Source organism: Procambarus clarkii, chromosome 26 (assembly GCF_040958095.1).
Source record: "Procambarus clarkii isolate CNS0578487 chromosome 26, FALCON_Pclarkii_2.0, whole genome shotgun sequence".
In the NCBI taxonomy this organism is placed as follows: domain Eukaryota; kingdom Metazoa; phylum Arthropoda; class Malacostraca; order Decapoda; family Cambaridae; genus Procambarus; species Procambarus clarkii.
The window spans coordinates 19,252,996-19,277,599 of NC_091175.1; the positions used below are offsets into that span (position 1 = coordinate 19,252,996).

General features: G+C 44.6%; 1 protein-coding gene across 1 annotated transcript; it reads left to right on the forward strand.

The window, feature by feature from the left end:
• Positions 1-4,801: 4,801 nt before the first annotated feature.
• LOC123756848 (uncharacterized) lies at positions 4,802-23,696 on the forward strand. The gene is made up of 5 exons (XM_045740230.2): positions 4,802-4,900; positions 7,929-8,093; positions 14,414-14,632; positions 16,885-17,109; positions 22,675-23,696. Exons 1-5 carry the CDS (start codon positions 4,802-4,804, stop codon positions 22,723-22,725), a joined length of 759 nt encoding a protein of 252 aa, XP_045596186.2. The 3' UTR covers positions 22,726-23,696.
• Positions 23,697-24,604: the final 908 nt, after the last annotated feature.

The window sequence follows — 24,604 nt, forward strand, 5'->3', positions numbered from 1 at the left end:
TGGATACGTTTAATGAGGCTACATAAAAAACTACAGGGCTACATAAGGCTACATAAAATAAACTGAGGCTACATAAAAACATGTAGAAATAATCCAAAGGGTTCAAACGAAGAATAAAGACAATGAACTAATAATTCAAAGAACCAGCTATCCAAAGAAAATATTGAAGATATCGTAAAAGATATCTGTCGTAAAAAGATTGAAAAAACATCCAAAGTATTTTTGATCTACTCTGCGCCTTTCTACTGTGAGTAGAAGGTAGATTATACTAGGGTATCATAGTCTTTCGTCTTCTTTACGGCTGTGACAATTGACTGCTAAGTTAGTGTGACATCTGACTACTAAGTTCTTAAAGAATCCTTGACCAGCGCTTGACATGGCCCAGAGATGGGTGTGACCTACGATCACCTGGCCAGAGCTTGGTGTGACCCCTGACTGATCAGAGCCTGGTGTGACCCCTGACTGATCAGAGCCTGGTGTGACCCCTGACTGATCAGAGCCTGGTGTGACCCCTGACGGATCAGAGCCTGGTGTGACCCCTGACTGATCAGAGCCTGGTGTGACCCCTGACTGATCAGAGCTTGGTGTGACCCCTGACTGATCAGAGCCTGGTGTGACCCCTGACTGATCAGAGCCTGGTGTGACCCCTGACTGATCAGAGCCTGGTGTGACCCCTGACTGATCAGAGCTTGGTGTGACCCCTGACTGATCAGAGCTTGGTGTGACCCCTGACTGATCAGAGCCTGGTGTGACCCCTGACTGATCAGAGCCTGGTGTGACCCCTGACTGATCAGAGCCTGGTGTGACCCCTGACTGATCAGAGCCTGGTGTGACCCCTGACTGATCAGAGCCTGGTGTGCCTCACAGCTATATAGAGCTGCATGTGCCCCACGATTGATCAAAGCTTGATGTGGCCTTCTACTACTCAAAGCTTGGAGCGACTCAAGACTAATCAAAGCTTAGTGTGACCTATTACTAATCAAAGCTTAGTGTGACCCCACGACTCTGATGTTGCAGCTTCAGGCAAATCAGAGGCTCAAGTTCTCTACAGGTATTTAGGCCTAGTGCCGATAGTAGCGTCCTAAAATGAAATTACATTGTATCACCAAGTGTGGGGGCATATCTCTCTAGGAGGCCTATGGGACGCTAGCAGGCCTATGTGAATGATGTTCCATGCACACTGGCGACCCACATAGACCTCAGGACTCACTGAACTGATTGTGAGTCAGGTTCAAATGAATCACTAAGACGTCAGAATCTATAAGAATGTAAACTTGAAACATATACACAGGCAAGTATAAGATAAATGTCTAGTGATGCTCCGAAAGCGAATTGTCTGATTCCAATGGTGGTCTTGAATCTCAATTTTGTGTCTCAGATGGTTCACTTGTGTGGGTCTGGGGTCTGTGGAGAGGTCCTAGAAGGTGACGCTGTCAGCTTCGCCTGAAGAGAGGGAGGGAGGGAAGCTGCCCTGCCACTTGAACTTCCTGTTAGCTTGTAGTGGAGATTCGTTGAATTGAATTCAGTTGATATTGTCTGGCCTATTACTGTATTAGATATAAAATTGAAATAAAAATGTCTGTTTTTTTTTATTTCCCTCATGCTGATTAGTTGATACTTCACTGTTATGCACATGGTACCAAGTCATTTCACTGTTATTAATTAGTTGTTATCTCCCTACTATTAATTTCGATTTTAATTTTTGTATTCCCATCTCTCTCTCTTTCTCTTTCTCTCTCTCTCTCTCTCCCTCTCTCTCTCTCTCTCTCTCTCTCTCTCTCTCTCTCTCTCTCTCTCTCTCTCTCTCTCTCTCTCTCTCTCTCTCTCTCTTGTAAAGGTTTAGTTTCCAGTAGAATGATTTAATACTTGGTGATCTATAATCACCAAGTCTTATAGTCACTATAGTGTAATGTTATTATATTAACCAAACAAAGATTTAATAATTGAAAATAATGTTATAAATCTCATGAAGGTCAAGGAAATTCATCGTGATTGATTGTGTATGATGTAGGTAAATGTAACCTGGGTTTGATTTACCGTAGATTTTAATGCATTTTTTTTTTTTTTTTTTTTTTTTTTTTTTTTTTTTTTTTTACAAAAACAAAAACATTCTTTGCCATATTCAGTTCATACATTAGGGGTTTGACATTATTATAGTGTATGAACTGAATATGGCAAAGAATTAGTGATCACTTTGCCATATTCAGTTCATACACTATCAATAATGTCAAACCCCTAAGCTTTGCAAGTGCACAAAAACAATTACAGCTGCAACAATTGCAAATATACATAAGTATGTTAGTTAGAAAAAACACATTACGGGTTATTTGCGTGGGTTATAGACGCCAAGAATTCCAAATTCATAGAACATAATGTATAATGAGTGCTGTGAATACATTTTGCACCTAAATGTCATTCAATGTTGAAAGAAAGGTTCTATAAATTTAGTTAAATGTATTATACCTAGTTCAGGTGGAAATTTATTAATCATATAATTAGTTGCTTGTCTAGTCTGTTGAATGCTTCATTGCCTCAACAAAGTGGATAACAGGTTTACTATGTGTCCGATGTGTTGATTATCTGGTTGACTATAACTTTCGTGCGTTGACTCATAGGTTGACTATAACTTTCGTGCGTTGAATCACAGGTTGACTATATTTTTCGTGCGTTGAATACGACCTTTACTTAACATTTCATGCATCAACCATATTGAATAACACGAGTCGACTGAACCACTACAGTCGACAAAAAATTTAATGCGATTAACTACTAAATTGTTCCCCCCCTCCCCATTGCCCCCCCCTCTCTCTCTCCACCCATTCTCGATCAGATAGACATTTCAATTTATATAGAAAGGCTACCCGAATCTCTTCCTCCCCTTCTTTCCTCCCCTTCTTTCCTCCCCTTCTTTCTTCTCTTACTTCACTCCATCTCCTCCTTGCCCCCCCTTCGTCAGAATCCTCCCCCCCCCTTCCCTGTGTCCCTACCCTCTTTTCTCAGAAGCACTGAAACAATTGCATGTATCTTTCAGAAAATATATTATGATAATTAGAAAATCTATGGGAATCACACCAAATATTTCACACTTAAATCCATGAAAATTGCCTGGGAAGGGTCTTAATAATTCCCTCTAAAAACAGAGATCGCCTTGTATATCCTCCGGAAAAAATCAGAAAAGTGTTTTAGGGTCTGCTAACACTCACAGGATGGGTATTAGGGTCTGCTAACACTCACAGGATAGGTACGGGGGTGTGCTGCCTCCCAAAGCATAAGTATGAGGAGCCTACTGCTACCCCACACGATGGGTATGATGGTCCAGTACCTACCACACAATGGGTATGGAGATCCAATACCACCCACAAGGGTGAGCATCGGGTGCCTAATATTCAAACAAAATAAAATCAGCATAAAACTGACCAAAGAGGACGTGCCCACTCCCTCGAGATCCCACCCACGTGCTTACAAACACCTGGGCAAAACAATCTCCACAAAACACACACACAGAGCAGGAAATGGTCTAGGGAATGGAATTATCAGGGGAGAAATTTGCCAAATATTTGGCGTGATTCCCATAGATTTTTTACTGAATTTCAACGTAATATGTCTCACGAGGATAACGGCATGAACCTGGACTGGATGGCTCGCTCTCCCACTCACTCGCAGTGTTTACAAAGATAAACATTCCTCTTCCTAATGATCCCCATCACCACCAGTCTCATGTGTTGATTGTGGCATAAAGGTAAATATTGCGTACAGGACACACTGTCACCTGTTTAGTGACGTCAACAGTCACAGATGTGAAGCGAACCAGGATGCTGGGTTGGGATACCAGGATACTTGGGGGGAGTGATACCAGGATGCTTAATGGGGATATCAGGATGCTTGGGGGGTACCAGAATTCTGGGGAGATACCAGGATCTAAGGGGGAATACTGGGATGCTTGGGAGGAATGCCAGGATTCTTGGGGGAAATACCAGGATGCTGGTGGAATACTAGGATGCTTGGGAGGAATACCAGGATGTTGTGGGAGGGTCCAGGGGTACCATATTGTTAGAAGGGGATGGACCAGGATACCGGGGTGCTGAGGTACGACTTGTTAATCAGAGAGCTATACTGTAGAAGGAAAGTCTTACTAACCTTGCTTACCAATATGTGTGGTGTAAACTCTTTGCCTTGTTGGATAATTCGTGATCATTTACATGGTTACCGAGAGAGTGATATTGATAGCTTTATCAGGGCTCTATCATATCGACAACACCACAATGCAATAGATTGATGAAGAAAAGTACCCAGAAATTAGGATCCACCAGTCACTGAAAGTTACACAAGTGGGAGATGCAGTCGAAAAATGCCAACGAAACCCAAGGAATAGACAATCGAACCTTTGACTTCAAGGGAAATAAAGTGGTTTTTCAACTGGAGAATGTTCCGTTGCGCCCCAATCTGGACTACTGTATCCATGCATGGAGACCTCACCTTCGAAAGAATTTATCTGTTCTGAAGAAAGTTCAACATAGAACGAAAAAAATCATCTCAGAACTAAGTCAACTCTCATACCAGGAACGGTTAAGGACTAAAAACATTGCAAACCAGACATTACAAGGCTGATCACATCGAGGCCTTTAAAACTGCTGAACAAGCTGGAGGATAACAATGCAAACCTCTTCTTTAAATCTTGTGCGGTACTCCCACACATACATAGCTGTAGTGTGCAGTTCTGCGACAGTTACAGTAACCCATGCTATATATGTATTGCGCGGTTTAAGGGTTAAAAGGTCAAATGTAATTCATACAAGGGACAATGGCTTCATGCTCGACAAGTCTCAATGCGGAACAGGAAAGAGAGGATGTTTTTTCACCCACAGTTATAAGCCCTTGGAACCGCCTACCCGCCAAAACCGTAAATACCAAATGACATTGGTCGCTGTGACTTGTAGCTGTTTAGGCTGCTGGCCACTGATTATCCCCTGAGACCCGTAGAAACCATATCGGCTAATAGTAATTGTACTCAATCTTCAATTTATTTAGTCAGCTCTATTCTCCCTTCGTCCTTAGTGGCTGGAGATTTATTTGATCTGGCAAACTCCAGTTTAAAATTACGCTTAAAAAAATCCTTAGGAACAATATAGGAACGTTTGACAAGTCGTCGGCTTCCTGTCCCCCGTCGAGGTTCCTAGAGAGATGGTGACCCCTCATAAATTCAGGTAAACTCAGAAATGTCCTTACCAGGAAACAATAAGATGCACAGTAATAGTTACAATCAGCAGGGTACTAGCCCTGCCCACCAGGGTGATCGGAAAGGAACAGTTTTAGCATAATATTTGCGCTGTCTGGCAGAGTGTTGAGAGATGAGACACGGTTTCTCCTGCTTCCCAGGATCCTCAGAGAATATCACAGTCACCCCTCTGATCCCCACGTGTTCTGATAGAGGGAGAATGGTAGCTCATCTCGACATGGAACCGGAGAGGGGACTATGCTAGACTTGCTAACTATGGTCCCACTTGAGAGACCGAAACAATATTTACCTGCAGGCGATGAGTCACAATAACGTGGCTGAAGTATGTTGACCAGACCACACACTAGAAGGTGAAGGGACGACGACGTTTCGGTCCGTCCTGGGCTATTCTCAAGTTACAATCGACTTGAGAATGGTCCAGGACGGACCGAAACGCCGTCGTCCCTTCACCTTCTAGTGTGTGGTCTGGTCAAAAATATTTACCTGTTTTACCTGGGGGCCACTATCTCCCCAGTGGCCTCGACGAGGACAGGAAGCCGAGGGCTTGTCGAAGGTGGCTTTACAAGAATGTAAAAACTCCTGTATATATAAATTAGAATGTAAAAATATACATGTTCACTACTTGTGCTACCACATAATAGTATGGGGAAAACACACAACTGTTGGCTATAAATAGGAGCTGCCTCGTATAGACCAATAGAAGGGAGTTATCAGGGGAAAGCGCCAAGCCATTGCGACTATATAGCACTTGGAAGGGGTTAGGATAAGGATTTGGGATGGGACGGGGGAAAGGAATGGTGCCCAACCACTTGGACGGTCGGGGATTGAACGCCAACCTGCATGAAGCGAGACCGTCGCTCTACCATCCAGCCCAAGCTGCCTCGTATGGGTCAATAGGAGCTGCCTCGTGTGGACCAATAGGAGCTGCCTCGTATGGGCCAATAGGAGCTGCCTCGTATTGACCCATAGGAGCTGCCTCGTATGGATCAATAGGAACTGCCTCGTATAGACCAATAGGAGCTGCCTCGTATGGGTCAATAGGAACTGCCTCGTATAGGCCAGTAGGAGCTACCTCGTATGGACCAATAAGAGCTGCCTCATATGGACCAATTGGAAAGGAAGGGAACCATCAGAGGAAAGCGCCAAGCCATTACGACTATATAGCACTTGGAAGGGACCAGGATAAGGATTTGGGATGGGACAGGGAAAAGGAATGGTGCCTAACCACTTGGACGGTCGGGGACTGGACCAATAGGGGCTGCCTCGTATGGGTCAATAGGCGCGGCCTTGTTTGGGTCAATAGGAGCTGCCTCGTATAGATCAATAGAAGCTGGCTCGTTTGGGTAAATAGGAGCTGCCTCGTATAGGTCAAAAGGCCTTTTGTAAGTAAGTAAATTTTATTCAAGAAAGTACATACATAGTTGTTTTACAAACATAATGTTAGATTTAAAGATAGAGCTAGTACAAAGGCAACTGCAGAATGCCCTTCTCGGCCTTCTATGCAAGGCCCGATCTGCCTAATAGGCCGAGTGATTTTCTTTATTTTCAATAAATTGTTTCCTATTGGTTTATTTTAAATATTATTATTATATATTAAGAACATAAATTATTGATTTAGTTATGTTAGGTTAGGTTAGGTAGGGTTGGTTAGGTTCGGTCATATCTCGACATTAGTTTTAACTCAAATTAAAAAAAATTAGCTCTACATAATGAAATGAACAGCTTTATCATTTCATAAGAAAAAAAAGGATAAAAATATTGAAATTCTGGAAAACTTGACTTATTAGGCAAATCGGGCCTTGCATAGTAGGCCAAGAAGTGCATTCTGGCTACTAGGTACAACATATATATATATATATATATATATATATATATATATATATATATATATATATATATATATATATATACATATATATATATATATATATATATATATATATATATATATATATATATATATATATATATATATATATATATATATATAACAACATAGTAGGCCGAGAAGTGGATTCTGGCTACTAGGTACGACATATATATATATATATATATATATATATATATATATATATATATATATATATATATATATATATATATATATATATATATACCCTGAATCTCGGTGTATATACACAGGAACACTGAGGCAAGCCGCCGGCTTCCTCTCCCCACGTCCAGGCCACTGGAGAGAGATGCTGGCCTTCAGGTAAATTTGGGGAAACATTTGAATCAAATTTTGGACGATGTTCCCTAATAAGAAGCCACTGTTGTCTTCTTTCCTATCTTCGTTGGGTGTTTTATCACCACTAGGACGCCCATCGCTTTAGTTAAGCTTTATTTAATTAAATCGAACAACTCTATGTTCTGTTGTTACTGTTAAGGGTTGACAAATGTCAGCCCAAAACACTAACAATACCGAAAGTGTCAACTAGTGATTTGTTTTAGTTTTTCCTGATAGGATGATAATCCTTGATAACTCTTTTAAGGTTGATAGGTCTTAATAACCCTCCAGACGGTATAGGCCTTAATAAACAACGAGAGAATGGTTCTTATAACCTTCTAGAGGTTGTTAAGCCTTAATGACCCTGCTGAGATCAATAGGACTCAATAACCCTCCAGAGGCTGATAGGCGTTAATAGCTCTCTAGGATCTTAATAGTCCTTATTAACCCTCCATATTTTGAAAGAGTGAGAATGTATTCTCAACATGGAACAAAATCAAAGATGCAGAGAAAGAGAGAGTTGATGAGGGGTATTGTGCAGCTGTTTCTGGCAACCCTGACAAGATTGTGGACACGTATAAACTCAGGCAGTGGAGATTCTCGCCCATTCGTCCCCTCGACACAGTCAAGGTATGACCACCTCGCCTTCCTTCCAATATGTATTATTATTTGGTCCGTGTTTCTTCCCGGCTTGGTGCCTTTGATAATTACTAACTTTGGTCAGTGTGTCCCTTAAGTGTTTACATGTGTATGGTACATTTGGGTTTGGTCGGTAACTGTGTAGGTGACCGCTTGGACACTGCCTGACCCTTGGTTAAGGGGACCACTATGGACCATCCAAGGGCTAGTTGTTCCTGACCTCATAATACGTTGACCCAAAGTAGTTCTGACAGAATGTAAGACTGAAGGTCTGATGTGCTAAGTTGGGTGTTGAGAACGTCCCACTGGCTTTGTTTTGAAGAGCATCGCGTTAAGGATTGAGTGAATTAGTCACGATTGTAATCTGCGGGGGAACTTGTTTACTTCGTCTGGTCGGCAGAGCGACGGCATTATATCTTACAGGGTCGGCGTTCGATCCCCGACCATCCAAGTGGTTGGCCACTATTCCCCCCTTTTCCCATCCCATCCCAAATCCTGATCTCTTCCAATGTTGTTGTTTTTAGATTCAGCTACTCGGAATAAAAAGATCCAAGCAGCACGGGCTATGGTGAGCCCGTAGTGGACTTGCCTGGCACAAGAGACGTCTTATTCAGTTCCTTCCAAGTGCTATATAGTCATGGTGGCTTGGCGCTTTCTCCTCATAATTCCCATCCCTTCCCTTGCGGGCTAGAAACTGTCTTAAGACATTCTCACGCAAGGGCAAATATACCAACCATCGTTCAGAGGCCAGGACAAGTTGTTAACGCACCTGACCTCTCAGTACCTCTCTCCTTAGTAAACAAGGAGTAAGGGGGGGGGGGAGGGTTACAATGCGTGCGTCGAGAGTTCAATTCTCTCACAGTGCTCCATGAGCTTTAAATAGACATATCAAGCTTTTGTGATTTCATTATGTCTATGAATTTCTATATTTGCGAACTGTTTTTGGTATTTTACAACCCTCCTCAAAGGGCCTAACAGGAGTAGGAGTCCACCGTGTTTGTGTATTAAACAGCCGAAACAATAGTATCGACATATATTTGTCTACAGTAATTATAGGTGAGAAAATACATAATTGATTGCAGGAATATTTCGATGGGTTTTGTCTAATGATATCGATGCCACACAAAATCGTTTATGAGAATTGCGAATACACCCTCACACATTGCGTATATCCCGGCTACGCCCAATGTGTGGGATAAGGGAGGGAGGGAGGGAGGGAGAGAAAGAAAGAAAGAAAGAAAGAGGGGCGAGGAAGTTGAGGGGAGATGGGAAGGGTGATGGGAGAGGGGGAAGGAGGTGTGAAGCTTACTCTCCCTTGCGGAACGTCCCCACAAGGGTGAGCAAGTGAGCACAAAAAAACCCTAGCAGGTACCAGCAGAGAGCACAATAGCAAGGAACCCCCTGGATCGTCTTCTGGTTTTCTAAATAACCCTCCAGAGGGTGATAGATTGATTTACTGATTGATTGATGAAGATTAAGACACCGAAAAGGTGGCACGGGCATGAATAGCCCGCAAGTGGTGGCCCTTTTGAGCCATTACCAGTATCAAGAGCTGATACTGGAGATCTGTGGAGGTGCGACTGCACCCTGCGTGACGGGAGATGTCTCCCTTGAGGGTGATAGGATTTATGCCTAACACCAAACTTGCTGGTTGGTCAGTAAGCTATTGTGGTGGCCTTAATAACCCTTCAAAGGTTAATAGGCCTTAATGATCCCCAAGAGGTTAATAGGCCCCTAATGACCCTCGCTTAAAGGTTGACAGGGCTTAAGACCAACACTAAATAAAAACTCTTAACAGCCCCCTAAGTAACGCTGTGCGCATTACACAGAATAACGACGGCGCGGAGAGAGGTAATGATGGAACCGATGTCCAAGGGGGGAACGAGCAGGGTGCCTGCAGTGTGAAGACGGTTCATCCATCAATGGGTAATCAATAACATAAATAACTGATCATTTTGGCTCTTGACTCAATTGCGAACGCAAAGACACCCAACAACCCGTCCTCACAGACAGTCTATTCCATGCTCCCGCCAAACCCACTGTTTATAAATGAAAAACGGTTTACACACGCTCACAACTGATGACGTCCGAACACTTCTGGAACAAGTGCTTCGCTGACGACTTTTGTTCGAACGACAACGCTATAAATGCTTCACCCACGTACAACAAATACAAATAATCGCGAACAGCACCTAAACACCTAACTTAACCTATGCTCTATATGCACAATATGCTATTATAATATTAATTTGAATTTCAGAAAATTCTTATTTTGAATGTAAAAATTTATGAATGCGTCTGTGGGGCCGACCGCTGGATGGGAATGGACTAGAGTCGAGGACGGGTTGTGGGGAGAGCTGTAGAGAAGTGGATGGGAGCCTTTTTACTGCAAATGTACATCACATGCTTCTAAAAGGCTTCTCGTCAATCCCTATATATAATAGTTTTATTTGTGAGTTATAAATAATTTTATCTCAGTCTAATGCTCGAATGGTGTCCCAAGTGACCCCTAGGCCTAGTAACATCGTCCAGAATGCAATACTAAATAGTTGCCTAGCTCGTGGTACCTATTTCCTGCTGGGTGAATAGAGGAATCTGGTGTAAAGGTCCCTTCCCTAAAGTCCATGTAGGTGGATATGTGAGTCTGCGGGCCGCTCCAAGCAACAGCCTGTTGGACCAAGCTCTCTCAAGTCAAGCCTGGCCTTGGGCCGGGCTTGGGGAGTAGAAGAGATCCAAGAACCCCATTCAGATACAATCCAGGTACAGTCTGTATGCCCTGTTTACAGAACGGTTAAATACAATCGCGGTAAAAACTAAGGCAAACTGCTACAATAACCTGTCATATTGTATAACTAATGTAGCCTACATTTAGACTACATTTGAGTATGTTAAGGCTGGCATGTTAGTGTTACTTTTTCAATAGTCAATATGTCGCCTGTTATATTGATAAGTAGTTCCTATTTTGTCAACATGTCTCTCTCTCTCTGTCGCCACATGTGTTTTACCATCACAGGGGGTTTGCTTGTCGATAAAACACGTGTGTATTGGCAGGTGTGTCCTTACATCTTGGTATTGTGGACTGTTCTCCCGCGTACAACTGTGTCGTGGTGGAGTGGCTGCTGCTGATCTGAGCCGGATGTTGATGTGGAAGCTTCCGGCACGTGCCTCTGGGCTCTGTTTGTCAACGTTCGTGACATTGGAAAAAATCATTGGAACAAGACGGGAATCGAACCAGCATCCCGGGTAACCTTAGACGCGCACCTTGAACTTTGGTCTACGACATGCGTCAATTGTTTTGTGGTGGATATACTACGTTATTTACCTCTCAGGATTTGTGATATACGTCTGCTGTGTTAAGGAAACCAGACAATGTTCTGAATTCCTCAAGGATTTACGCTGCTTACGAAACCTCTACATCTTTTCATAGTCATGGCGGCTTCGAGAGTATTTGTTATACATTTTACGAGCTTGGAAGCTTCACAACCCAAGGTTGTTATTGTTATAAACAATCTCGTAGCTCTTCGGAGCTCATAAACTGTTTTCATAAATGAAAACAAAGCCACCATGATTGAAGAAAGATGTACAGGTTTCGTATGTGGTAGCGTAAATACTTGATGAATCCTGACGTGTATTTACCTCCAATAATAAATATACTTACAGCAACTATTTAGTCCAAACGTTCAAAAATGGACTATTTGACCCAATAAAGTTGCCGTTCTCTATTAGTCCAGATGGTACACTGAGTAACTGAGAGGGGCAACTAAAGAATCTAACCAGTCCAAGCTGTAAATAGACTTTCCTAGGCCTATTGTACTGTATTAGACTGAATATAATGCCTTCACGTGCAGTACTAGGCCTAAGAATGTTTACAATTTTGATTTTGGCACTTTGTCGTTCCCTTTGCAAAATTAATAGAAAAAACGTGAACTTTATTTGGGTTCAACAGTTCATTTTTGTACGTTCGATCATGTTGACTAAACCACACACTAGAAGGTGAAGGGACGACGACGTTTCGGCTCGTCCTGGACCATTCTCAAGTCGATTGCGGTCCAGGACGGACCGAAACGTCGTCGTCCCTTCACCTTCTAGTGTGTGGTCTGGTCAACATACTTCAGCCACGTTATTGAGACTCGTCGCCTGCACGTTCAATCATATTGTTCCGATAAGTACCATAGTTTAAGAAGTAGCTGCTACAACAGTAATCATTTAGGATGCCAAGTCTCGAAGCTCGCAAACTGTTTAATACAGACTAAGATCGACGAAAGATGTACAGATTTCGTAGTCGGTAACCAGATATGCTTAATGAATCTTGGCTGTTGTTGCTTAAGATTCAGCTACTCAGAACAAAATTTCCATGTAGCACGGGCTATGGTGATCCCGTAATTAAATTAGGTTGTTCACGATAACCTTGTTACTGTGATATTTGGGTCGAATCTTGGCGTTGGTTTGGTTCTGTTGGGATGTTGTTGTTGTTTAAGATCCGCTACTTGGAACAAAAAGTTCCAAGTAGCACGGGCTATGGTGAGCCCGTATTGGACTCGTCCTAATTCTGTTGGGAGTTATTGTCAATGTAATTACCTCTCGCCTTCAAGAAACTTCTCGTTAAGATTGTAAATACAATCGACTATAATCCCGTCAACGTTGTGAGATGAGGAGTGAAGGAAATCATTCTCTCTTATAGTATAGATACTATAAGATAGAATGTCTCTCTGCAAAGTTGCAGGCCAGATGGTCGGCGCTAGCCTCAACTAGTTTTGTATGGGGAATGGTCTGGGGTATGGGACTAACATAAACTAGTTGGGTGTAGCCCTACGTTAAATGCTTTAAAAAAATATTAGCACTTAGAAACCCTCCCCCCCCCGACTACTTGCATAAATAGTTTGATATCTTGTTTAAACCGTTCCTGTGATATCAGCCTCCTGAACTCGCATCTCTGTCCATTTTTATGTAAGTTTCCACCCAGCTATATTATTGCATTTCTTTCAGTTAAACTCTACTAGCCGCTTGAGTCGTTCAGGTTATTCAGGTTTAAAGCTTTTCTATTGTGTTCACCATAACAGGGGCCCCAAGACTGTTCTCCAGCAGTATTCACCATAACAGGGGCCCCAAGACTGTTCTCCAGCAGTATTCACCAGGCAAGGGCCCCCCCCCCCCAAAGCTCTCGTCACTTGTTATTATAAAGAAGCAGGTGATCATGGTATGCAGGTTGTCGTGTTTCCAAACAATGCGTGATATTTGTGAGTTCATGGAGTCTTAAGTTTGTCAACTTAAGACTCCATGAGTCTTAAGTTGAGACCACATGAGTCTGTGGTTTGTCAACCACAGGAACCAACACTGATGCAGTGTTGATGTAATTACAATATAATCCCAAGTGTGTATGCGAGAGAAAAATGCAATAGTGTATTAATCCATGAAATAATAACTCGCTATTTAGAGAGTTCTGGCTTGGGATTGGAATATCGAGATGACATTTTTTGAATGTTTTCTAATTTATGGGCTATTATTTCCTATTTACGTACACGTGTGTGTGTGTATGTTCACCAAGTTGTATTCACCTAGTTATGCTTGCGGGGGTTGAGCTCTGGCTCTTTCAACCCCTATCAACTGTCAACTTTTTTCTCTTACTCACTCACGCACACGCGCGCGCACACAGGAAGCAGCCTGTAACAGCTGTCTAACTCCCAGGTACCTATTTGCTGATAGGTGAACAGGCCATCAGGGTGTAAGAAACTCTGCCCATTTGTTTCCACCTTTACAGGGGATCGAACCCGGAACCCTAAGACTACGAATCCTGAGCGCTGTCCACTCAGCCATCAGGCCCCTTGACACTGGAATTATAACCTCTATAACGTCGACTCGATGACATCACGCGAGACCTCGTTGATGACTAATCATCGCATGCTCGAATGACGTAATTGATTAAAAACGTTATAGTCACCATAGGATCAACGCTCAATAAATGTAGTTAATATGTTATCAACATCCCAGTGGACACAATATCTTAGAGCAACGCTGAATTTACGTCATCAACGTTGATTCAATGCTGATGTTAAGGTTTCCCAACGTCAAGAAACTGCCGTACTAAAGTGCCCTTTTCGACAGGTAAGTTAATCCTAACCTGCCAGAGGACCCAAAACAGAAAACGGGACAGTAAATCACTTTCGTGAGCCGCTTCCATTTTCTAGTACGACGATTATTGCACTTAGGTAAAGTATACATCAAAAAGATTTTTTTTAACGATTCCAAACAAAAAAATCATTGTTTTTATATTAAATACCCATAAAATTTTATTTTATTTTGGGTTGTTGCAGATGGTACGCAAGAGCGAGTCATATTGCACCACCAGGGCGGCGCTGCTGGCGGTGTTGCTGGCGCTAAGCCTCCTGGAACTGGCCAGGGCTGCTAAATCCTTCGTCAGACTGAACCTGGGGAGGAAGGGCAAGGGAACCGCCGAGTCCAAGATCATTGACAAAGACGGCGGGTCTCATGGCGAGTGTGTCTACGTCAACGACGAGGGTCACCCTGTTAAGGTGAGAAGGAGGAGGCACTTCTCAGCAAACATTTGTCAGACTTCCGCCCTCTTGGTGTCCAACCACCTGGGCTGGACGGTAGGGCGACGGTCTCGCTTCATACAAGTCGGCGTTCAGTCCCCCAACCATCCACCAAGTGGTTGGGCACCATTCCTCTTTCCCAATCCTCGGTCCCAAACCAAATCCTAATTCTTATCCTGTACCTTCAATAGCGTTATTGGGATCTATTTTTTAAACCAGAAGGAAGAGTGGTCAGTTTTGCCTATGAAAACCAGCCTTTTACCTCCTGGTGCCCACACGGGGCTCTGTATAGGCGGTAGTTGCTGGTGGGAGCTGCTGGTGGGCGCTGCTGGTGGGAGCTGCTGGTGGGCGCTGCTGGTGGGCGCTGCTGGTGGGGGCTGCTGGTGGGGGCTGCTGGTGGGAGCTGCTGGTGGGAGCTGCTGGTGGGGGCTGCTGGTGGGCGCTGCTGGTGGGAGCTGCTGGTGGGAGCTGCTGGTGGGAGCTGCTGGTGGGAGCTGCTGGTGGGGGCTGCTGGTGGGAGCTGCTGGTGGGAGCTGCTGGTGGGAGCTGCTGGTGGGAGCTGCTGGTGGGGGCTGCTGGTGGGGGCTGCTGGTGGGAGCTGCTGGTGGGGGCTGCTGGTGGGGGCTGCTGGTGGGGGCTGCTGGTGGGCGCTGCTGGTGGGGGCTGCTGGTGGGCGCTGCTGGTGGGAGCTGCTGGTGGGGGCTGCTGGTGGGCGCTGCTGGTGGGGGCTGCTGGTGGGGGCTGCTGGTGGGGGCTGCTGGTGATAGCTGCTGGTGAGAGCTGCTGGTGGGAGCTGCTGGTGGGAGCTGCTGGTGGGAGCTGCTGGTGGGAGCTGCTGGTGGGAGCTGCTGGTGGGAGCTGCTGGTGGGAGCTGCTGGTGGGAGCTGCTGGTGCGAGCTGCTGGTGCGAGCTGCTGGTGGGAGCTGCTGGTGGGAGCTGCTGGTGAGAGCTGCTGGTGGGAGCTGCTGGTGAGAGCTGCTGGTGGGAGCTGCTGGTGGGAGCTGCTAGGGTGAGGTGGTTGACAAAGTATGGTTGTTCAGGCTGGAGTAGTAAGAATAGAAACAAATATCACGGACTGGTTATGAAGATACGTAGCCACAAAGGTAATCTCCCTGCCTGAAAGTACCTTTCAAACTCTATATTATTTGTTGGTCTTGTTTACTAGATGCTGTATATTTGTCCCCCTTGTTGCACAGCTATTGACCCCATAGGGTGCATAGTTACTTAACCAAATCAGTAATAAATTTGACCTTGTCTAGGCCTATAGGAGGTGGGTGATGGGTAGAGTCGTCCAGAAGATGAACAGATGGACTAGCAGTGGCGAGGATGTCATTACATTAGTTTGTTGAAGCCTTACAGAGTTACGATGAAAAAGTTTTGTCTGCCAACACAGTTACCACAACGTGTTTACATTGTTGTACTGGTTATAACATTGTGCTGAAGTGCTTGTTTACATATTGTCAAACAAAGCTGTTTATTGATTTATTTTTTACTCTGAAATGATCTCTATTTGCCATTTGGTTCACATACACTGTGCTGACTCCCTACACAGGCAACGTATTCAAAACGTTATTAAAAACGTCATGACGTTGTTAAAACGTTATGTTAACAGTAGTAAAAAATAATGTTGTGGCTGGCTATGTTGTATGTTTGTTAGCGTCGTAATCGACTTGCACTCATCACAATAAAAAAAAAAAAAAAATATATATATATATATATATATATATATATATATATATATATATATATATATATATATATATATATATATATATATATATATATATATATATATATATATATATATATATATATATATATATATATCTCAAAGCTATCGTTTCGTGAGGCCCTTCCTGGAGGACCAGAGGAACGGAGGAACGGCCATGGTCAGTGTACCTAGTGTTGCTACACTTCGGGATCAGTTAACACTAAGGATGCACGAGGCTTTACGCTTACGATTCGTCAATGCTGAGACATTTCCGATGGCGGAGGTGGCGCTAGAGGTCGTAAGATCTAGCACTTGAAGTGGAAAAAGCAGAGACTCGACAAATATATTTAGAATGATTAAAAAAGTGTGTTCTTGTATTAAATATAACACTAAATTATGAATATCTACCACTCGCAGAATATCACTGACATGTTAATACTGATTCTTAACTTATTAATCATTTTAATCAATAACCATTGACCTACAAATATTAATCACTGACCCGCTAATAACATTTCAGATTAAGTATAAGGAGACCTCAGATGGCAAGCCCGAAGCGGAGTCTGACGACGAGAGTGTGACGGATCCTCTTGAAGAACTCGAAAAGTGCAGAAAGAGTGTGAAGGTCGATAAGACATCCGGCAAAGACACGGAGGAGGACCAAAAGAAGAGGGAAATAGACGAGGAAAAGTTCAAGAAAGAGAAGGACAGCTTCGGCAAGGAGATGGGTGATTTCGGGAAGAAGGTAGATGTTAAATCCGAAGAAATTCATGGTAGTTAGGTGGGGGGTGGAGGGGGGTAGTTGTAGGTTGTGGAGGGGGGTAGTTGTAGGTTGTGGTGGGTGATGAAGCAATGGGAGGGGGGGGGGCAGTAATGGTGGCAGTTGTCCATCTGACTATTTTCCCTTATGCATGATATGAAGCAAGATTAACACGAGTCTCTGAGACGCGCCTGCCCCCGTCCCCCCCCCCTTCCAACCCACCCCCCACCTCTCTCTGTCTCTCTCTGTCTGTCTGTCTGTCTCTCTGTCTCTGTCTGTCTGTCTCTGTCTGTCTGTCTGTCTCTGTCTGTCTGTCTGTCTCTGTCTGTCTGTCTCTGTCTGTCTGTCTGTCTGTCTGTCTGTCTGTCTGTCTGTCTGTCTGTCTGTCTGTCTGTCTGTCTGTCTGTCTGTCTGTCTGTCTGTCTGTCTGTCTGTCTCTGTCTGTCTGTCTCTGTCTGTCTGTCTGTCTGTCTGTCTGTCTGTCTGTCTCTCTGTCTGTCTCTCTGTCTGTGTGTGTGTGTGTGCGCGCGCGTGTGCGCGCGCGTCTGCCCCTCTCTTGAGATGCGCCTGCCTCTTCTTTACACGTTATCACTTATATAAAATTTTAACTGAGAACAGCAGTGCAGGGCTCGCGACAAATGCGCAGCATTAGCTACGGTCAGTTTTGCTAGTTCGAGCAAAGCTTATTGGCTAGTTATTCCGGTGGTTGTATGGCACGCCCTGTGACCCTTAGACTGAGTGCCGAAGAGGTATGGCACAACGGTGAGATGCTGCTCTGGATGACTGTAGTAGTGTGTGTATCTCTCAAGATAATATATACTGGGAATATTATCATTCAACGAGTGAAATATTGCATTAATAGATATCTGTAGTCTTTCTACTATATTACTCGCATGTTTCTCTCCGGAATGACTCCTCTTCCTCCAATGGACATAAGGAGCTTGGCAGTGATAACGTGTACTTGTGCACGTAGGTAGATGCTAATTGTCAAGATCAGCTTGATAACATAACTACTTTATGCCTTCATAAAGAAGTAAAAGTGTGTTAGGGGAGCTTTATGCAGCAAATCTAAGCTGTGGTTGGTCAGCTTTATCCTGCAAACATTAAACTGTCAGTGAGAGCTCTCCACATAGCAATGAATTGTCGCAAGAGTATCAGCATTACAAAAATAATGCTGGAAAAATGGGATTTAAAATTCATATATCTATTTCTATATAATACACTGGATGTCTGTCAGTCGGTCAGTTTGTCTGTCTTAGGAATGATGCTAAATGCTTGGGGCTACTCTCGTCCAACTTTGCACTTTGATTGCTTTGGGGTATGTGCACAAAAGTGGGTTGGGACTGGTCCCAATTTTCTATATCTAGGGAAGCTGGGTCCCATAGCGACTGATCCATGAAATCGGTGAGATTCTATAAATGGAAATATGTCTGACCAAGATTGGAGGAAAGATGCTTAGGGCTAGTGTCACCCATTTTTCCCAGGAATTGTTGTTAGGTATGTACCCAACATGGGTGGGTCGGAATTAGCATCAAAGAAAAGTGCCACATGGTACTGCACCAATGCTGCCTCACAATGAATTTTTCAATGTCATAGTAAATGAAAATAAAATATTTGTTTTTGCTGTATATTGTAAAACATTATACACTGATGTCTGCAAAATTGAAAAAAACAGTCATACTTTGTCTGTACTTAACTATTGATGGGGTGGGTACCTGGGGGAGTGCAGCCTCTCTGAGGTGACTGCCTTGTTGGATGGTGGGAGTGTTTAAGCACTCCCACCACTCCCACCTTTAGGGTAAGGTGTATATTATTAAGCATATGAGGTGTATAGTGATGGGCTTGTCAGGTGTATAGCGCCGTGAGGGGGCTTGGTGGACGGCTGCCGGAGTGTGATGCTCCATGGGACAGTCCTCTGTCCTTTTGTGGCCTTATGCTCCTGCTGCTGTCTTCTCTAATTGTGCCAGATTGGTTTTCCTTTTCCTTATGTTTCGTTTTTCTCCCCCCTCTTCTCCTATCTGTTTGTCGTTTCCTGCCGACCTTTTGCTTGTTTTGGTTATTCTTTTAGACTTCTTCTATTTAGACGCCCGGGTGCTTGGGGAGGCATACTCTTGCACCCGTAGAACTGTAGTACCCAACGTCGAGAGCGAGGGGAACCTTTTATTGTCAATCCTCCTTTCGTCGCTGAACCCGATTTCGACGGACTGACGGTTCTTAAGGTGGCGTTTGTGGGGCGTATACTCACGACGCACCCCTAGGAGACCCCGGCATGATCGGCGATGGCTTCTTGTTGGGTGTCCTGCCTCTAATTGTGGCTCCATGGTGGGTATGGGGGCACGTGAATGAATATTTTTCTCTTCGTACCTATGTCTAATTCTGTTCCTCATTTACCTTCTCAGGCTCGTGGGGTGGGCGACCAAGCTCCCGAGTCGGTCTGTATTGGAAGACCGGGCTCTGTAGCCTCCACTGCATTGGGCCCCGATCTTGTTCCTCCTTTGACCTCTCTGACTACTCCCCTCGGCTCCCCTCCCTCCTCTGTGGTTGGGTCGAGCCCCAAGCCCCCAGTGGTGACTACCTCGTCCCCTGGCGCGGCTCAGTCTCTTGTTGTGACTAGTGCGCCTTTTAACCCCTCTCTCTGGGGGTTCTCAACGCCGTCTCGACACGGCCGCACTCGCTCGATTCCTTCCCGTTCTGATGCATATCAAGCCTTGTTTGGTCCCGCTTCGTGGGTCAAATACTTTGATCTCCCCCTTGATTCTGTGCCTCCTGATGATTTCTTCCTTCATAGGCACCTTGTTGATTCCGTGGATTCCTCTGTCACCTTCAACCCCACTCGTCTCGGTATACATGTCGTTGCTGCTGCTTCTCAGGATGCGGCCTCCCGCTTGGCTGCTTTATCCTGCCTTGGCGAGACCCCTGTTCGGGTCTCCAAGAACGCTCAGTTGAATGCCAGTGTTGGCACTATTCTCCTCCTGCCCCATGTTGCGACCGGTGTTCGGAATCTGCAGGACTGCCATGATGATATTCAGCATATCCTTGAGGCCCAGGGCCATTCTGTCCTCCGGGTAGACACGTTTACTCGTCCCCCTCGTGGTCGTCGCCGTCAACCCCTCCGGGTTGTGAAGATTACCTTTGATGGTAGGACCCTTCCACCCTCTGTCATTCTTGCTGGTGCCAGGTGCTCTGTCCAGGAGTACATTCCTTCTCCTCGGCTCTGTAACAAGTGCTGGAGGTTTGGGCATGGTGCCCTCCGCTGCTCTGTGACTGTCTTTCTCTGTCCTTTGTGTGGGGGGCGAAGGTCACTCTAAGTCAGAGTGCGCTTCTCCCCAGGCTTGTTGCCTCAACTGCGGTGAGGCCCATCCTACCTTCTCCCGTGCGTGTATCCATTGCAAGCTTGAGGCAGCCGTCCTCAACTTGAAGCACCGGGAGCGTTTATCTTTTCCTGAGGCGAGGCGACAGGTTCGCCGGCTCCCGCCTTATGCTACCGTCTCTTATGCTCGCGTGTTGCGCTCTTCCTCTCCTCGTCCTTCCCACCTTCCTCAGACTCACAACCGTTTCCGGGCCTTGGACCCTGATACGCCCACTGCCCCCTCCTGTTCCTTTGAGTTGTCCCGAAGGGTCCCCCCACCTGGTCTTCTGTCTGGGGTTCCCCTTCTTTCTACCCGGTCTGTCGTGTCTCCTGTGTCTTCTTTCTCGTTTCCCTCCGATCCTCCTTCCCATCCTTCTCCTCCGTCTATGGACTCTCCCCGCTGCCTGTCGGTGCGGGCTGATGTCGGTGCGGGCTGATGTCCATCTCTCTCCGAACGGCCTTCGTGTGCACTCTCGTTCAGCTTCTCCTGTTGAGACACTGGAATTCGTTGCCCAGTACGTAGTTGCTGGGACACCGGTCTCTTAAAGTCAGAAGCGTAAGCCTGGCTCCTCTCCTTCCTCCTCCCCGGCGGGTAAGAAGACTTCGCTTTCTTCCTCGGCCCCTACTTCTGCCTCTATCGCTCCTTCCCCTCCCATTTAATAATAATAATAATTAATAATTTTTTATTTAGGTTATGTACATACATAGAGATTTTACAAAGTTTGTTGGCTTTAAAGATAGAGCTAGTACATACAATGCCTAAAGCCACTATTACGCAAAGCGTTTCGGGCAGAAACGCTTTGTTTCGGTGGTTACGCCCCCTGTTCCTGCTATGGAGGTTTCTTTGGCCCCCGCTTCCCTCTCGGTTGCTGCCTTTGCTGAGGTGTGCTCCTCTCTTTCTACTCCCCCTCTTCCTGCTGCTGTCCTTGACTGCTCCACTCGGTTGTCTCCTCCTCTTCCTCATCCTCCTCCGGACCCCGCCCGTCCACCTCAGGTCTGTTCTCCCGCTTCCTTCCCTCCGTCTTTGCTCAGTTTACCCATGCCCCCTAACCCTGACTTTGTTGACCTCGATCTTCTTTAACGTGCTATGTTGCTCTTTCGCCTTTGTTTCTTCCTTGTTCTCTGTTGTTGTCCTTTCTCTTCTCGTCGATGTCTATTCTTCAATGGAACGTTCGAGGTTATTACGCTAATTTCCTTGAACTCCAACTTCTGATTTCGCGGTTTTCGCCACTTTGTGTCTGTCTCCAGGAGCCGATGCTTGGTGCTCGTCCTGGTCGCTTTCGTGGCTATTCCTTTCTCTCCCCCCCCCCTCCAGCTGTTGCTGGGGCTCCTAATTCTTCTGCTCTCTTGATTCGCACTGATGTTCCCTTTGTCCCCTTACTTTTTCCTTCACCTCTCCATTGTTCTGCTGCTCGTATCTTTGTGGGGAATTGGTACACAGTTTGTTCCATTTATCTCCCCCCGAGTGTCCCCCTTTCTCTTCCTGATCTGAAACACCTACTGGACTCCTTGCCGGAGCCTGTGCTCCTGCTGGGTGATTTCAATTGTCGTCATTCCCTTTGGGGTGATGTTCTGATGAACACCCAAGGTCGCCTTCTTGAGCCGTTTATCCTCTCTTCTTCCTTGTCTCTTCTGAATTCTGGTGAGCCCACGCATTTGGACTCTTGGACTCGCACCCTTTCCTGTCTTGATCCTTCTCTTTGCTCGTCTTCTCTTTACTTGGATTTCACGTGACAGGTTCTTGATGACCTCCATTATTGCATTATCATGCAATATAATTAGGGCCAAGCAAAACTTGGTTTTATACTTGCAAGGTTTTAATGGTACACGCAAGTCACCTTTAGCTGGTGAATTGCTTGTGTTTCACAGCTTACTTTTTGTGAGCGAGGTACCGCCCTCGAGAGTCAAGAAGACACTGTTTACCTGAGCCAGAATTCGTAAACTGTTTACACATCCCCTTAAAATATCTGTACATATTTTCTCAATCATGGCGGCCTTGTTGATATATATTAGTGTTCAGGAGCTTCAAAACTTCACCACCCATGGTTATCGTGCTTCAGAGCTAATGAACTTACATAAAAATTCAAGCAGAGTTGGAATGACTGGGGAAAGATGTACAGGTTTCGTCATTTGTTGTGTAAATGCTTAATGAAATACTGGCCCGGATTCGGAGCCGTTCCTCATTATTCGTCTTTCCTCAGATGGAGGAAGGGCGGCTCCATATAGAGGACACCATAAGCCGACAACAGTAACAATTTTCCACCATCAGAAGGAAATCTTTACCAAGCTCTTCAGCACCCAGCCGTTCTTAGAAGTCAACTCGCAGCAGAATTTCTTGCCTGTTCCTCCTCATACCCCATTGATACCCCAAGAGTTTATGCAGTAAATATTTACTTTGCAAATACTAATATTGTATTCACACAGTGACACCACAATAGCGTGATCAATCTGAGACAATCTTTGGAGCAAAACGGTGTGATCTTACGATCGTCCTGGGGGTCATTGGTCACATGCACTCTGAGGAGGCTAAGGACGCTGGTTCCATCCTCCTAACCTCGCTCTACGGATTTTCTTATTGACCTCTTAAGGGCCATCTGAAGCCAAAAAGACTAATCAAGGTTTGATTTCCTTTAGATTTATATTTAGATTTTTTATTCAGGTAAAAGTACATACATTGAAGATGAGTTACAAACATAATGTTGGATTTACAGATACAGCTAGTACATAAAATACCTAAAGCCACTAATACCTATAGCGTTTCAGGCAATTTACAATACGACCCGTATTTTTAGGTCGTTTAGAATACGACCCTCTGGTTAAACTCCTTTGTAACCACATTTGGCTACAAAAATAGTTGAAATTTGTGGTGTTGTCTTATGATGAAATACATCCAAATCTTTTCACAATGTATCGATACTTTACTGTAGTCATTAATCATGAACTGTACTCCCAGGGCTGTCATGATTAAGCTTGAAACACAAATGTACTCGAATAGCTGAAGCTATTAATCATGAAACACAGCTCCATAGCCAAAGCTGCACGGTTGAAATTAATGCAACATGTCCTCAGGCCTTGCTTGTTAAAGCGGCAGCCGACCCCCTCCCGTCCCCAAAGACTCGTTCATCGGTTTTATCGAATAGTGTTAAAAAGTTTTTCATATATAAATGAATATTATACATTAGAGTTCAGTGTATTAGGCATATGTTAGATGTTTAGGTTCTGTTGGCGATTATTTGCATTTAAGGTACGTGGGTGAAGCCTGTAATAACCCGTCCTCGACTCAAGTCCATTACATCCAGTGGTCGACCCCACAGACGCATTCATAAATTTTTACATACTGTTAATTCAAAATAGAAATTTTCTTAAACATAAATTAATATTATATTAGCATATTGTGCATATATAGGCATAGGTTATGTGTTTAGGTTCTGTTGATTATTTGCATTTGTAGTAAACGGGGGGTTTGGCGGGTGCATGGAATCACTTTTGGGTTATTGTTTGGAGGACGAGCTGCTGTAAACAGCCCGTCCTCCTAACAAAGACCCAAAAGTGATTCCATGCACCCGTCAAACCCCGTTTATAAATGAAAAACGGTTTACACAAGGACTCACAACTGATTTCGCTCGAACACTTCCGGAACAAGTGCTTCACTGACGAATGTAGTTTGAACCACAACGATATAAATGCTTCACCCACGTACTACAAATACAAATAATCGCCAAGGGAACCTAAACACCTAACCTAACCTACGCCTGTAAATGCACAATATGCTATTATAATATTAATTTATATTTAAGAAAATTTTTATTATGAATGAACAGTATGTAAAAATTTATGAATGCATCTGTGGGGTCGACCACTGGATTTAATGGACTTGAGTCGACCCCCTCCCCGCTCAGCTCGTTGATGCCGTGAGGGGGGCTCAGTGGGCGTCTGCCGGAGTGATGCTCCTTGGGACAGTCCTCTGTCCTTTACTAGCCTTGTGCTCCTGCTGCCGTCCTCTCCAATTGTGCTGAGCAACTTTTCCTTTTCCTTCTGTTTCGTTTTTCTCCCCCCTCTTCTCCTATCTGCTTGTCGTTTCCTGCCAACCTTTTGCTTGTTTTGGATCTTTCTTTGGACTTCTTCTATTTT